We start from the raw sequence: 15,009 nt of genomic DNA on the forward strand, positions 1-15,009 counted from the left end.
GCTCGGCTCCTCAGCGAAAACCTGAATATGCGCTGCACCTGCTGCCTACGTATACTCACGCTGTGATCAGCAGCAGCTGGATGCAATAATCGCATGCCAATGTGCATTGGCTCGTTTAGTTTACACTCGAAGTAGATTGGTCCCTCTAAGCGAGATCCCAATTTCGTCGGTCCTCCGACGTGACGTCTCCGTTCCCTCCTTCAGGGAACGAGGGTTACATACGTAACCAAGACGTTTTGCAAACAGCAGTAACAAAAAAATACTGTTTAAATAAATAAATAAATACATATATACATGCATACATACATACATACATAAATGCAAACTTGTGAAAACTATTGAAAAATCACATTGGGAAAAAATGAATGAATGAATGAATTAATTAATGAATTAATTAAATAAATAAATGGATTCCTCATCTGATGTGAGTTTAAAATTAAACCCATTTTGGCTCAAAACTAAAGCTTAATTTATACTGCACTATATATAAATATGACATTTTGTTTGGTGACAGTAGCAATGAAGGCTCAAAATAAGAGCTATTCAACAGAACCACGTCTCTTTTAACAAATTTCTCAGGCTGGTACTTGGAAAAGACTCCTTTGTCAGCTGGAAATAGGAGGTTGGCAAGGCACTGTAACAATTAAACCTTGTAATGGCTGCCTGGATTGTCTGGGTAAAATAGCCAGCTTGGGCACTGAGAGATAGAGAAGAATGGCACCAGCACTTTAGAAACCATCCGTTTAGTTTGACAAAACCGTCATTTGACTAAACACATAAATTCTTTTCAGATTTCTTTTAGTTCTTACAAATACTGCATGATGTTAAAACATGACCCAGTCACAAGTAAATGGTGAATGTTCTCGGATTCAAAATGGAAGTTCTTGGTGACCAGTGCTGACTTGGATCCTTTAGACAGGAGCTAGCAGTGGGCGCTAATGGTTTACAGAGGCTGAGTGCTTGCACGGAGGAGCAGCTGTAGTTTCCATGGTGATGTTGTCCAAGCCCAGGCAAGGATGTGTCCTATGGTCCCACGCTGGCGCATTGGGATCAATTACATAGACCCCAACACCCACAGTGGCAATGCCTTGGCATGTGTCATCCACGACCTCCACGTGTTTTTAGCACCCTCAGTCTATTCACTTTCTGTTTCACTACGTCAGAAAAGTTTGAAAAGGCAGACATCTTCAAACACACTTCAGCATTGTTAATGGAAATGTTAACCTCAAATAATTAAGTAATTGAAAAGCTGTTATGTATTTCCCCTTATATTGTTCCTTACACGTATGCTGTCGTTTCATGGAACACAAAAGCAGAAATTATATAAATTAACATTATAAATTAACATATCTGTATAAATTAACATATCCCTGACAACAAAAGTTCATGTTAACACTTTCTTAGTAGCTCCAAAAGGGACAAAGAAACAACATAAAAGAATAATGCAAGTAATCAGTTGTGCTGCCTATGTCGAAGGTTGGACATCAAACACAATGAGTGTCATTTGTTGTTGCATGTCACGGATTTGAAATACATGAGGCTGAGTAAATGACAGAATTTAACTTTTTGGTATGAAGTATTTTTTGGTATTATTCTTTTAACTCTCCGTTAACCAACAAATCTCACCAATCTCTGGAGGCAGCACTTAAAACCTGGGGACGCCCCTACATTTTCAAAGCCCCGTTTAACCGAGGCTTCACTGATGAGCAAACACTTTCTCTGTTTGCATGTGAAAGATTGCTGATTACTGCAATCAGTATAGTTCTCTCTCGTCTTGAACTCCACTGATACTACAGATTCAAGGACCCTTTTGTTAAATACCACCCAATCAACCTAATAGCTAATAGAATAGTTGATTAAGCTGTTGATTAACTCGTTTGAAGTAACGGTGCTTCATATAACATTATTGGTAACACTTTAGAATAGGGAACACTTATTCACTATTAACTACGACTTTTCCCTCAATAAATTCCTAATTTGCTGCTTATTAATATTTATTAAGGTAGTTGTTTAGTTTAGGTATTGGGTAGGATTAGGGATGTAGAATAAGGTCATGTAGAATAAGGCATTAATATGTGCTTAATTAGTACTAATAAATGACTAATATTCTAGTAATATGCATGCTAATAAGCAACTAGTTAAGATACCCTAAAATAAAGTGTTACCACATTATCCATAGAAACAAGTGTTAATGATAAATCCCCTGTGACGTTTGTACTGGCTACTGTATACAGGCCACCATGGCACCATACAGACTTTATTAAAGAATTAATTTCCAGCGATATTTGGTTGCATAGATACAGGGTTTCTGCAGATATAAGTTCAATTTAAGACTTTTTAAGACCTTTTTAATACCACCTTATATGAAATGTAAGACCTAAACCTGTAATGGAAATACACATTTTATTACATACAAATATGTAATATTTAATGTGTATAAATTAAAAAGAAAACAAAATATCACTGCTGTAATAAATTATATTTATTACTACGATATACAGTGAACTTTTCATATCAGCAGACAATATTCCATACAAAATATCCCCGCAAAATAACTGCATCACTGAGATTTTTGGTGGAGTAAATTTATTCTGAAGCAATTTTCATCAGTGTTCTATCAGCTTTTACATACTTAAATCTGCATATTTACCTTTGCAAAGGCCTATTTTTTAACCTTTTTAAATGTATGCATCATCTTACATGTCAAATTATTACAATTTATCAATAAATTCAATAAACACTATAGGGCTGCTACCAGTCAGATTAAATCATTTACACTGCAAATAACAATAATTACAACTGCAATAAATAATGTTATGAGATTAATGTTTTAAATGCATTTATGAGTATACAAATAAGAAATGTTGAGGGGAAAAATGCATACTTTTCAACATACTTCTCAACTGAACTACCAGTAAGTGACGGTAAGTCAACAGTGAACAAGTGAGTCATTGAGTCATTCATTCAACTGATTGAGAGTGTTATTGTGCAGGTATCTTAAGGACTTTCGTGGACAGCTGACTCCTAAAGTTGTTGATATTCTTCATATTCTGTGTGGTGGTCAGATAGAAATTAATCTTTTCCAATAAGTTTAAATATATGTTACCTTTTATGGGCATTTTACCTTTATAAAGCCATTTTTCTATAAGTGTGCATTATATTTTGAGTCAAATTCTTACATTTAATCAGTGAATAAGAATAAGACATTTGGGCTGTTACCAAGCAAATGAAATCAGTATCAACAAAATTCATCTTTGCAATCCAGACATAAGCTGCATCTGAAGTGGCATTTAGATGTGTTTACACACTGTTTAATGCAGGACATGAATGCATTTAACCTGCAGTTACAAATGCATAAATAATGTTTTTTTGATATTCTTCATATTCTGTGTGGTGGTCAGATAGAAATTAATCTTTTCCAATAAGTTTAAATATATATTTACCTTTTATGAGCATTTTACCTTTATAAAGCCATTTTTCTATAAGTGTGCATTATCTTTTGAGTCAAATTCTTACATTTAATCAATGAATTAGAATAATAAGACATTTGGGCTGTTACCAAGCAAATGAAATCAGTATCAACAAAATTCATCTTTGGAATCCAGACATAAGCTGCATCTGAAGTGGCATTTAGATGTGTTTACACACTGTTTAATGCAGGACATGAATGCATTTAACCTGCAGTTACAAATGCATAAATAATGTTTTGATATATTAAACATAAAACATTGAATACTGATATTTGAAATAATTAAAAAAATGAAAAGATACTTTAAATGTGAAATTAAAACCGCCAATAGGTGGCAGTAAGTCACTGTTAAGTGAGTCATTGCGACTGAACAGAAATATTTAAACAGTTGATTCATTCAGGAACGAAACACCGTCATGTTGCTCAGAGACGCACAACAGCGCTGTGGCTTTGTTTGGAATTATTTTTGTTGGCGAAATAGTGCAAAAACAGGCAATATGGTGTCTAAAACGTAAGTCTCTTAATAAAACTTCTAGTTATTGAACTGTTGTAAAAAAATCAATATCACATTTGTATATGGTAATTTTTGGAGAAAAAAAGGCACGCTTCCGTGTGAACTTGACTAATTTGTTCTGAAGTCTCGAGACAAACAGAGTGAGCCTCAGCGCGCTTGTGTTCTGTATCCTGCGAACTTACTGCAGTTCTCTCTGATGAAGCAGTAACTTACTGCGGGTCGGTCTGTCCAATGATTGTAAAGTCATTAGGTCCGTCAGACTGAAGATATTTTAGCGGTAATGAGACCAAAAAATGTAAGACCCATCGAATCCGAATTTAAGACATTTTAAGACTTTTTAAGGCCTTATATTAGGAAAACATTATTTAAGACATTTTAAGACTTTTTAAGGACCTGTGGACACCCTGAGATACTATTTAAACTGAACTGAGCTGGACGATGACATCACTGAATTCAATGATGAACTGGCTTTAACTGAAAATTGAGTGTTTACTATTGTCCTTTTGCATTGACACGCTATTTCTCTATTTGATAATGTAAAGTTGCTTTGACACAATCTGTATCAGTGTTAATTTCGTTGAGGAAAAGTATTCATCAATTACATTTTTTTTTCACCGAGGACAACGAGACGATAATGAAATAAAACTCTTTTTGAATGACAAAAACTATGACGTAAATCTATTGACATTTTCATCAACGAATAAAAACGAGACGAAAATGTTAGGGAGGGACGATTTAAGAAGAGATTCATTCAGAACGAATCTGCTGCGTGGTTCGGAGGTTAGATGCGTACATATGAACCATCGGTACATAAGCTACCATCCACTTGCTGCGCGTTGCATAAAACGTTCAAAAATGTCAATATGTGGGAGTAAGAGAAGAGCAGACATATGGATAAATCTGACGACGCAAGAGAGAACTCAGTTCAGTCCGGTTTTCTGAGCGCAGACACTGAAGCATACACACACAGAAAGCGAGTCTCACAGTACTCTTTTGCATCGCATGAATGGAGAATTACACACAAAATGATGTCGAATTGTCCGTTTTGATGAGTATTCACGTAAACACAGTTGATTACGTCTTAAGTGAACGTAAACAGTAGGGAGAACGTGTATCAGTACGTTGCATCCATTGCAGCTGTGCATTCGGTTTTAAAGGGACAGCAGCCTAATTTAGTTGCTATTGTCCGAGTCATTGATGTTAATCAACCAACAAAAGAAAGATTTTAGATTTTAGCCGACTAAATTTACTGTAGATTACTGTAGATTATTTAGTCTAAAACTAGACTAAAACTAAAAACAATTCAGATGACTAAAATATGACTAAAACTAAATGGCATTTTAGTCAAAAGACTATGACTAAAACTAAATAAAAATTTGCTGTCAAAATTAACACTGATCTGTATTGTTAAAAGCGCTATATAAATAAAGGTGACTTGAATTTGGCTTAAGAACCCTCTCGCTCTGATGGTATAATCAGAGAATTAAGGAGTAGTGTGGTGTAACCTTACAAAAGAGCAAACATAATAAATTAACAGAATCCATAAGACAATCTGCATTTCTGAGAATCAGACTTTATGTTGGAAGTAAACACAAAATTAGAAACATGTTTTAATAATTTCATTTCAAAATACTGTATGTACACCTGATGTCTCTGAGACGAGAAATGTGCTCTACTAATGTAAACACAAGCACAATTGTTTAGAAATTGCATTAAACTTACAGTCTTGTTGCAAGCAAATGTATAAAAGTTCACACAGTAATTTTTCCTCTTAAAGGGGTCATATGATGGGATTTCAAGTTTTCCTTTCTCTTTTGGAGTGTTACAAGCTGATTGTGCATAGATAAGATCCCTGAAGTTGCAAAGACTAAAGTCTCAAAACCAAAGAGATATTCTTTATCAAAGTTAAGACTCTGCCACGCCCCCCTAAAATGGCTTGTTCTAACACGCCCCCACATATCTACCTCACTATGTGGAAATATTAGCATAATGCCGCCCAAATGTGCACGCAAAGTAAGAAGGCGTGGTTTCAGTAACCGCAATTAGTGTTGAAGCAGCCATGTCAGGGAGAATCTGTGTGTTTCTAGGCGAAAGCAAAAGCACTTTATTTGGCCTTCCGAAAGTAGATGCATTTAGGAATCTTTAAGATTACTTACAACAGAACAGCAATGCATTTTATGGACGACCGTTTCGTGAACCTAGGAGACGAGGTAATTCTGACTTTGCTATGACAGTCTGGCACTTCTGAATCAGCTACTGTTTTGTTATTAGTTTAAATATTTGCTATTGACTGTTCAAATGCGGAGTGTTGACCATCGTGTGTGTGTGTGTGTGTGTGCGCGTGCGTGTGTGTGTGTGTGTGTGAGAGAGAGAGAGAGAGAGAAAGAGAGAGAGAGACAGGGTCACTTCACAGTGGAGTCAGCTGTCTTAACCGTGGCTTGTGTACTGCAAACACATACCAGCTTCATCACTGTGTCTCTCACGCGACTTCTGTTCCCCTTTCGGGCTCTGTCTTTACATTTATTTTGAAAGAAGCTCGCGATTATGGTAAGGGGCGTTACATTTCCGATGAGTGCTTGCGGTGTTCGGCCAATCACAATGCACTGGGTCAGCTGGCCAATCAGAGCAGACTGCGCTTGTCTGAAGGAGGGACTTTGTAGAAAACTAAGCGTTTGAGAGAGGCGGGGCATAGAGGACCTACAATAATGTACAGTATTTGAAAAATTATGTGTTTTTTGAACATTAAAGCATGTCAACATATTCTGTTACACCAAATACACAAAATAATGATTTTTAAAAAAGCATCATATGACCCCTTTAAAAACAACAACAATACCATGAGCCAGAAGCCGTTTTTTTTTTTTAATCTATGTAACTAGATTTTTAGAATCTTTAGAATCTATCCAAACAGTCAACTACTCAGCTATCTTGATATTTCACATATCTCATCTCATTTAAAGGAGCACAGTGTCTGTGCTCAGATTCAGAAATAACCTGAAATTACTTGAAAACGTTAAATGGACTTCGTACAAATTGTAGGGTCATTGTCTCACTGTCTTTTTTTATTCTGTAAAACTGTCATTCACTCTTTCCCCTCCTTTGAATCGTTTCAATTGTTCTTCAAACTAAACTGTGTGAAATTTCATCAGATAAGGTAAGGTGATTTGGTTGCTCCATCAATGCCTGTCTAATGACGTTGAGCCATCCACCGGAGATGACCGATAATCTACAAGAGACGACTATTGCTTGTTTAATTTGCTGTTGAAAGAATGGTCGCAATCGTATGAATCAGTAGAAAAGAATGAGCAAATCACAAACATGATAGCAGTAATGAGTGTTTATTCAAACAGGATGGGCCTACAGCGACTATTGGGTTGATTAGTTATCATTCTTTTACTGAATAGCAGAAACTCATTTTAGCCCAGCCTATTGGATTTTTTCTTTTTTTAAATTATTAGTTATTTTGTCCTCTGACAATGGTTGGTCAATTAAAATGGTCAATAAAAAAAAATAAAAAAAACCCCGCACAACATGACTGCCAGACCACAATTTAAACATGTGTACCAGGGCACATCTCCAACATATTATGCAATGTAAACAAAAAAAGACAAAATACTCCTTCATCCTTACACTCACCTACCCTGCAGTCAATGAATGAGAGAGGCTTGGTGGTGCATAGTACAAGGTCACTTTCAAAAACACTCACACAATGTCTAATATCTACCCAAGATAACTAATACAGCCTATGCATTTAATTTGACAAATCTTAGAAAACTTGGTCCAGCAACACTCAATATTTTTCAAATGACGGATTCATATGATATGTACTTTTTAAAGGGTTTCTCCACCCCAAAATGAAAATTTAGTCATTAATCACTTACCCCCATGTCGTTCCAAACCCGTAAAAGCTTCGTTCGTCTTCGGAACACAATTTAAGATATTTTGGATGAAAACCGGGAGGCTTGTGACTGTCCCATTGACTGCCAAGTAAATTACACAGTCAAGGCCCAGAAAAGTATGAAAAACGTTGTCCAAATAGTCCATCTAAATATTTTTTTACGCAAAGAAAACAAAAATAACGACTTTATTCAACAATTCGTCTCCTCCACCGTAGCGCCATTTTGGAGAGTATCCACTGAACGTAAACTGCGTATACTGTTCTACTTGTCTGTGTCAGCCGCACCACACGCTACGGTTGTTGAATAAAGTCGATATTTTTGTTTTGTTTGCATACAAAAAGTATTCTCGCCGCTTCAAGAAATTCAGATTGAACCACTGATGGCAGATGGACTATTTTGACGGTGTCTTTCATACTTTTCTGGGCCTTGACAGTGTTATTTACTTGGCAGTCAATGGGACAGTCACAAGCCTCCCGGTTTTCATCCAAAATATCTTAAATTGTGTTTCTCTGACAACTTTGTGAGATGCTTTAAAAATATTTGTGCTTCCTGAGAAGGGCTTAATTTAAGCTTACACTCTTTTTATTATTCAGAATATAGTAATAATAATGGAGTAAATCATAATACATTTAGTCAAAGACAATCATAGGAACCAAAAATAAATAAAAAATAACTAAAATAAAAAAATAAGCCTTATATAACAAATACACACAAACGAAATACTTTAATAGCTGATGACAGCAGACAGGAGCTGAAGTGTTGTGTGCCCACCTTTTCCTATGTCTCGTCTACATACCTGCCGTGATCACCCATCTGTTCACATAATTAGCCCTAAGCATGATCTAATTGCCATTGATAAACACATCCTCTCACTGAGAGAAGTCAGGTTAGAACTACTCTGTGTGTCCTATGATATGATGAGTCTAAAGAGCTCTTTAGTTATTTGAACAAGTGAAGTTAATGTCAAATAAGCCAACATTTGCTGCCCATCTTACTTCTGTAATGTGACTAGTGTTGGAGTTATGAGACATCCCAGTAAATCTTTTGAAACTGTTCATTTAATTTCTCCATTCTCTTAATCTATTAAAAGGGTCATGAACTGAGAAACCAAACTCCCCTTGATCTAATGGGAAGCTATATTGAAAATATAAAGACAGCTATATTGAAGCCAGTCTGCCAAAACAAAATGTTATGGAAAGTGCCACTCTATGTTGTAATAGTGTGGCTAAACACCGCCTCCGCAGAAGAAGATCAAGATGCCTGATTCTACATTGCTGCCTGTTTAGCCCCGCCCACCGATTCGCACGTGTAGTGTAAATAACGAGAGAGGCGAACGCAGGTCTACACAGAAAATGATAAAGATGGCTCCGAAGACAAGACGCTGTACAGTGCCAAGTTGTGGAAAAACAGTCTTTGTATTGCTTTCCTTCAGATCCTAACATTATTTTTAATGAAGTTCCATACTGCGTCAGTAAGAACTTAGTCCTTTGTTCACTTCATTTTACCACGGATTCCGTTACAAACAAGGCAAATTAAATGTGGGATTTTCAGAAAGTTTGAAAATAAAAGATGATCCTGTGCCGACTATACTGAATCCGACGGTAATGTCGCACCACACAAGTGTGAGTAACTGCTTTTATTGTGTTATCACTATTGCTTTGTCTGTTATTACAGATCGTTTGATATGCACTGAGTATTTATATATTTTTTATGTAAATCAAAGCAGCATCCATCTATGAAGGCTGTCAAACATACACAACTGCCAATCATAGAAGTGGGCGTTTACTTCTGAATCAACAATTTGCCATGCCTATTCAAACTGAGATTTTTGATGAGTTGGGTTAAATCAGAATCAGAATCAGAATCAGAATGAGTTTTTATTGCCAGGTATGTTTACACATACGAGGAATTTGTTTTCATGACAGAAGCTCCACAGTGTAATAGGACACAAAATAGCCTATTACTTATAAAAAAAGATTTTTTGGATGTAAAAATTTTGACAACATTAAGGGGACCTCAGAGAACTTCGAAGAGATTTAATAAAATGCACATCACAATACTAAAGAAAAGAACTGTCACTACTTATATTTCAGTGTGACTTTAATAAAGTAGCCTTTGAAAGGATGCTAACCAATGCTAGTATGAAATGGTTGCATTTTATTTACAGTACATGCACTTATGGTGTACTTGGTGTACTTCCCTAAGAAAGTACTGCATATAGGGTAACTACCTAGTTGTTACACATTTATTTTAATTACTATAGTAAATAAATAATATATACATGCAGAACAGAACTGTAAAAAAATAATTGAATCCTTATTGCAGACAGACAAAATACAATAATCCTCTAGTCCAGTGGTTTTCAATCCTGTTCCTCGGGACCCACTGCTCTGCACATTTTGCAGGTCTCCCTTATCTGACACACTCATTTGAGTTCATGGACCTCTTTCCTATTGAGCTGATGATCTGAATCCGGTGTGTAAATTAGGGAGACATGCAAAATATGCAGAGCTGTGGGTCCCCAGGAACAAGTTTGAAAACCACTGCTCTAGTCCTCTATGTATACATATTACATGAAATCAGAACTGATGCTATAAATATATATATGCCCTAATGAACTCATGGTGTTCATTTGGGCACATATATTCATGGTGCTATTAAGTACAAATGGTAAGCATTAAAAAAATATATATATATATTTACATATATAATGAGTTTATAACCTTTCATAAGAATATAATATGCACCACTTCTCAAGAGACATTCCTTTATCACTGACTTCTACTGTGAAATGAAGAGCTAATTTTTCACAATCTAATCAATTCCCAATGGATAACATCCAGACCTACACCATTTTTTTTTCTTACTGAATATCCCGTTTCACTCTAAAATATTGTATGTGACATTACAGAATTGAAAAGAGCTAACAGTTGGGCTGTCCTCGACTAAAGATTTTTCTGGTCGACTAGTAGTCGTTCATTTGAAGCATTAGCTGACTAATCGCATATTTATTAATAAACCATTTAAATCATTACAATAAGCCTTTAATTGCCTACATAGCATAATAAGCGCTCAAGCACATGCATAAAGCTTGCCACAGTGCACCAGCAGAAGTAATGATTATGAATGTGTCAGGGAAGAACAGTAAGGAGGCTGCATTAACATTTAAAAAATGTATTAATACACTAGTGCTTTCTTTGGTTTTAGATTAAGTGATGAAGTCGGTGACACTGACTCGTCATCTCCGCAGTAGTGATGCGCCTGTATGCATGTTTCATACGGATTACATAATCTGAGAATTTGTTTTCCATTTGAATTGGTTCATTTAAAAGTAGACATTTCGCTCTTTATAGTTTTGTTTTCTCTCTCTGACTGTGGTTGGGGACGGAGCGGGCACAATCATCAAACATATTTCAAAGGAAGCCGGCGCCACGGTCCTGGCCGCTGTCTTTACTGAGTGTTTTTAGGGAATATTTGTATTATTATTATTATTTTTTTTTATACATGGGATTGGATTAGCTATTCATGTGGTGGACTGTCATGATTTTGCCTATTGACACTAATGAATGATGCGCATCAGAGGGTATTTAGAAGTGGGTATTCGCAAAGCCGACTGATAAAGAAGTGGGTATATGCCGTATACTTGCGTATACCCTACACTACACCACTGGTATTACCATAGACCAGCGTTTCTGTCCTTCACGGACTGCTTGACTTTGCCATTTTAGTTTTTCCTGCAACTAAGCGACTAATAAAATCGACTATTGGGGGCAGCCCTAGTAAACAGAGTGACATTTGACAGTGATTATGAGAATAAGTAAGTCTCACCGTTGTAGTTTTCACTCTGCCACTGGGCTGTGTACAAGTCCAGCCTGATTTGTTTACTAACAGGTCACAGCCTTCATCCTCTAGACAGGGCACCATGTCACACCACTGCCTGGTCTTCACAATACGAGCTGTGGATCAAGACCAGAGAAAAGGTTAAGATAATATGATCCTGACGGCAAGTAGAAACACAGAAAAACACACACACACACACAATGCACCCCCAAAATATTTGTACACTTAACAATGTATGAATGTGTTTGCATTATATGATGAAATGTCAAACCAATTGGAATTTATTTTAAATACAGACAGCACAAGCACTCTTCTCAAGAAAACATAATTATATAAGAATAACACAAAATCAAGTTTGTTAGTTTGGAAATGATAATCAACAATATATACTGTTCAAATTTAAGACAAAAGTATAGTGACACTTTCTGCTTGATAAACAAACACGTCCATAATTAATGTGGTGAACTAACTAATTGCTAACTGACATCACACATCGACTAAAAATCACCTGCTGGTAATCACACTACACCAAATACAATGGCACTATAGCTGAACCTTTTTAGAATGAATGCACTACTTTCTAGTGATACCATTTATAGTGAGTTAGCTACAAGCATGTGTCAGAAGATTTCACTTTTCACCCCATCAGAGCTGTCCCCGCCTGTCAGGTATAAAAGAGGTTACTGTAACACACTGAACTAGTGTTGTGTATGACATGACATGATGTCTCCTCTTCTCTTAGGAGAAAGACATCACCCTATGGAAGCGTTTTATATAAGCGCGAGATAGTAAAAATAGTTTAGCATTCGAATTAGATTAAAAATTAAATAAAAAAATAAAGAGCTTAAAGGTTTGTCACAGATTTCTCACGCAGTTGTATGTTCATTATGGATGACTACTTTTATGTAGAAGTAGGCCACTTTAACATACCTGCATTAGCATTAGTCCCTTGGGAGAGACAGTGACTGTTTCTATATATACTAAATGACATTAGAATAGCCATTGCTTTAGAAACTTATATTTCAAACTTTACATGATCTTAAAAATGTGTTATGTAAGTGCAATATATTAAAACGCGTGCAACAGGTTTACATTGTAACTTTACATAACTGTTACAATGACCATGTCTCATTTATTTTAGATCCCACAATAAGCAAAAACCTGTCAGGTTAGTTTTAGAAAATAAGAAAAAAAGTATGTTATGCAATACCAATATAATTATAGTTGAACATGAATAGTCATGTCTGATATTTTGCCACCTGCAATAATGAATACATTTTTAACAATATATTAGTTATATAATAATTATATATGATGCAAATTAAGAGATATTTCTTTTCTTTTAGTATTAAATATTAGTGAACATGTGGAAATCTCGACCTTCTCTCATTATAGTTATGTTTGTTTGCATGCATGCAGTGTCAAAGTTGGAAGATTATTCAGTTAAGTTGTTTTCCTGTATATCTTTTTATTGCCAGTATATTATGACTTATATCATGTACAAACAAAATGTAATTGCCCACACTGCAGATACCAGCATAAGTTATCTTCATACATTACGACACAACATGCCAGCTCTATTTCTTGACAGAATAAATCATATATGTCAAGGAAGTATATTACAATGTCTGTTTTTCTACAGTGTTTTACTATGTTTATTCTTATATGACTGCTGATGTAATGCATCTCTGAGAGCAATATTTAGAGGCATAAAGAGAATTAGAGTAATCAGGGCACAGGATAATTACCTGCTGATTTGCTTTTTTTTTCTTTTTTTACCTCTGATGAGTCTTTTGTGAATTTCAGGTGACACAAGGAGACAAAAAGGGGCGCAATCAGGCCTAATTGTAGGTGTGATGGAGGAATACAGTGCAACTGTAATCAAGACAGCTGAGTGGCATTAAGACGTTTGCTTCGGTGTCACTCAAATCTTTCTATGGATAGGGTAATTATCCTTTTACACATCTGCATTAGCATACATTACAACTACTGTAACAACCACGCAGTGCATTAGACTAACTAGAATCTAAACATTCAACAAAAAAGCAAATGGCAAGTGTCATGGGCAATAAACATTCAATGATGTGGAAAAATGTAGCACAAAGCAAAACAAGATTCTTACAAGTACAACCAAAAATTTAAATTTGTGGAGTCTGTCCAGGTGCATGAGCCAGCATCAGCATCCTTCGTCGATGGCATATCAGTGGAGTTTGTTGGCATGAAATGAAGCCCCACCCACACCCCAATCACAGAGGTGTGTACAAGAAGCTGGGTCTCAAAATAATTATTTATTAGATGGATGATATCATGTTTCCTGGTCTACCATCTCTACTGGTCCCATCCAGTTCCAAGTCATTTTCCTTGTCTGTTTCAGTCTAGTTCCAAATCATCTTCCTCTTTGTTGGTTCAGACAAGTTCCATATCATCTTTGTGGTTGCTGGTTAAGCCATGTTCCAAGATATTTTTGTTACTGCCATTTAAGCCCAGTCCCAAGTCATTTTCCTCACCATTGAGTCAAACTAGCACCAAGTTTCCTCTCATTCTCCAAGTTGCCTTCATCACTGTTGGCGCTGCGCTTCAACTCTCATTTGTCAAGGACATTCCCCCTGTCCCTGTCCCACTTCCCCAGCCTAAGTCCTCTCCAACTCAACATCCAAGCCCTGAACTCCACCTCGGCCCTCCATCTCATCGGTTCCACCTTGGCTTAACGCTCCCTCAGCTGCACCATGGTCTGTCATCCCTCAGGCTCCATCTTTATCAACCATTGCTCTGGCTCCACCTTGGACTTCTGAGTCTTCAGCTACACTTTGACCATCCACCCCTCTGGCTGCGTGCCTGTGGATCCACCTTGGCCTGCCAGGCCTTCTATGTCACCCTGAGTCTACGTCTCCTCGACTCTGCCTGGGTTTCCACTTTGCAGTTACTCTACTGGCTCGAACCTGGCTCCTCCTTTCTTTGGTTCCGCCATGAGCCTTTGTCCTAATGGCCATGCTCGTGGTCACTCCTTGGCTGGCTTCTCCCACCATCATCTCCTCCCTCTTTGGTGTCTCCCTCTTCTGGCTCCTCCACCTCCAACATCCTGCCACTCTCCGCCCCCTCCTGCTTTGGGTGCTTGGGGGAGAGGGAGGTGTGAAGTGTGTTTTTGTTATTCTAGGTGTCTATTAAAACTATCTATCTTTCATTCTGTGGCATGCATCAGTCTTTGGATCTAAACTACACAGCAACCTGTGACAATAGGTCAATGATTACACGTATACTACTCATTGAAAATACAGAGTTCTGGCATG

At 36.7% G+C, this 15,009-nt stretch overlaps 1 protein-coding gene across 2 annotated transcripts in view; it reads right to left on the reverse strand.

Moving 5' to 3' along the window:
* LOC107552289 (protein FAM19A5-like) overlaps positions 1–15,009 on the reverse strand; it is a 128,203-nt gene that overhangs the window by 6,274 nt on the left and 106,920 nt on the right. For both annotated transcript variants that reach the window (XM_016234147.1, XM_016234148.1), the window contains exon 3: positions 11,711–11,838. In XM_016234147.1, the coding sequence (XP_016089633.1) occupies positions 11,711–11,838 (128 nt within the window). The remainder of the gene's footprint in view (positions 1–11,710; positions 11,839–15,009) is intronic.

This window comes from Sinocyclocheilus grahami, unplaced genomic scaffold, assembly GCF_001515645.1.
Source record: "Sinocyclocheilus grahami isolate Dianchi unplaced genomic scaffold, SAMN03320097.WGS_v1.1 scaffold445.1, whole genome shotgun sequence".
In the NCBI taxonomy this organism is placed as follows: domain Eukaryota; kingdom Metazoa; phylum Chordata; class Actinopteri; order Cypriniformes; family Cyprinidae; genus Sinocyclocheilus; species Sinocyclocheilus grahami.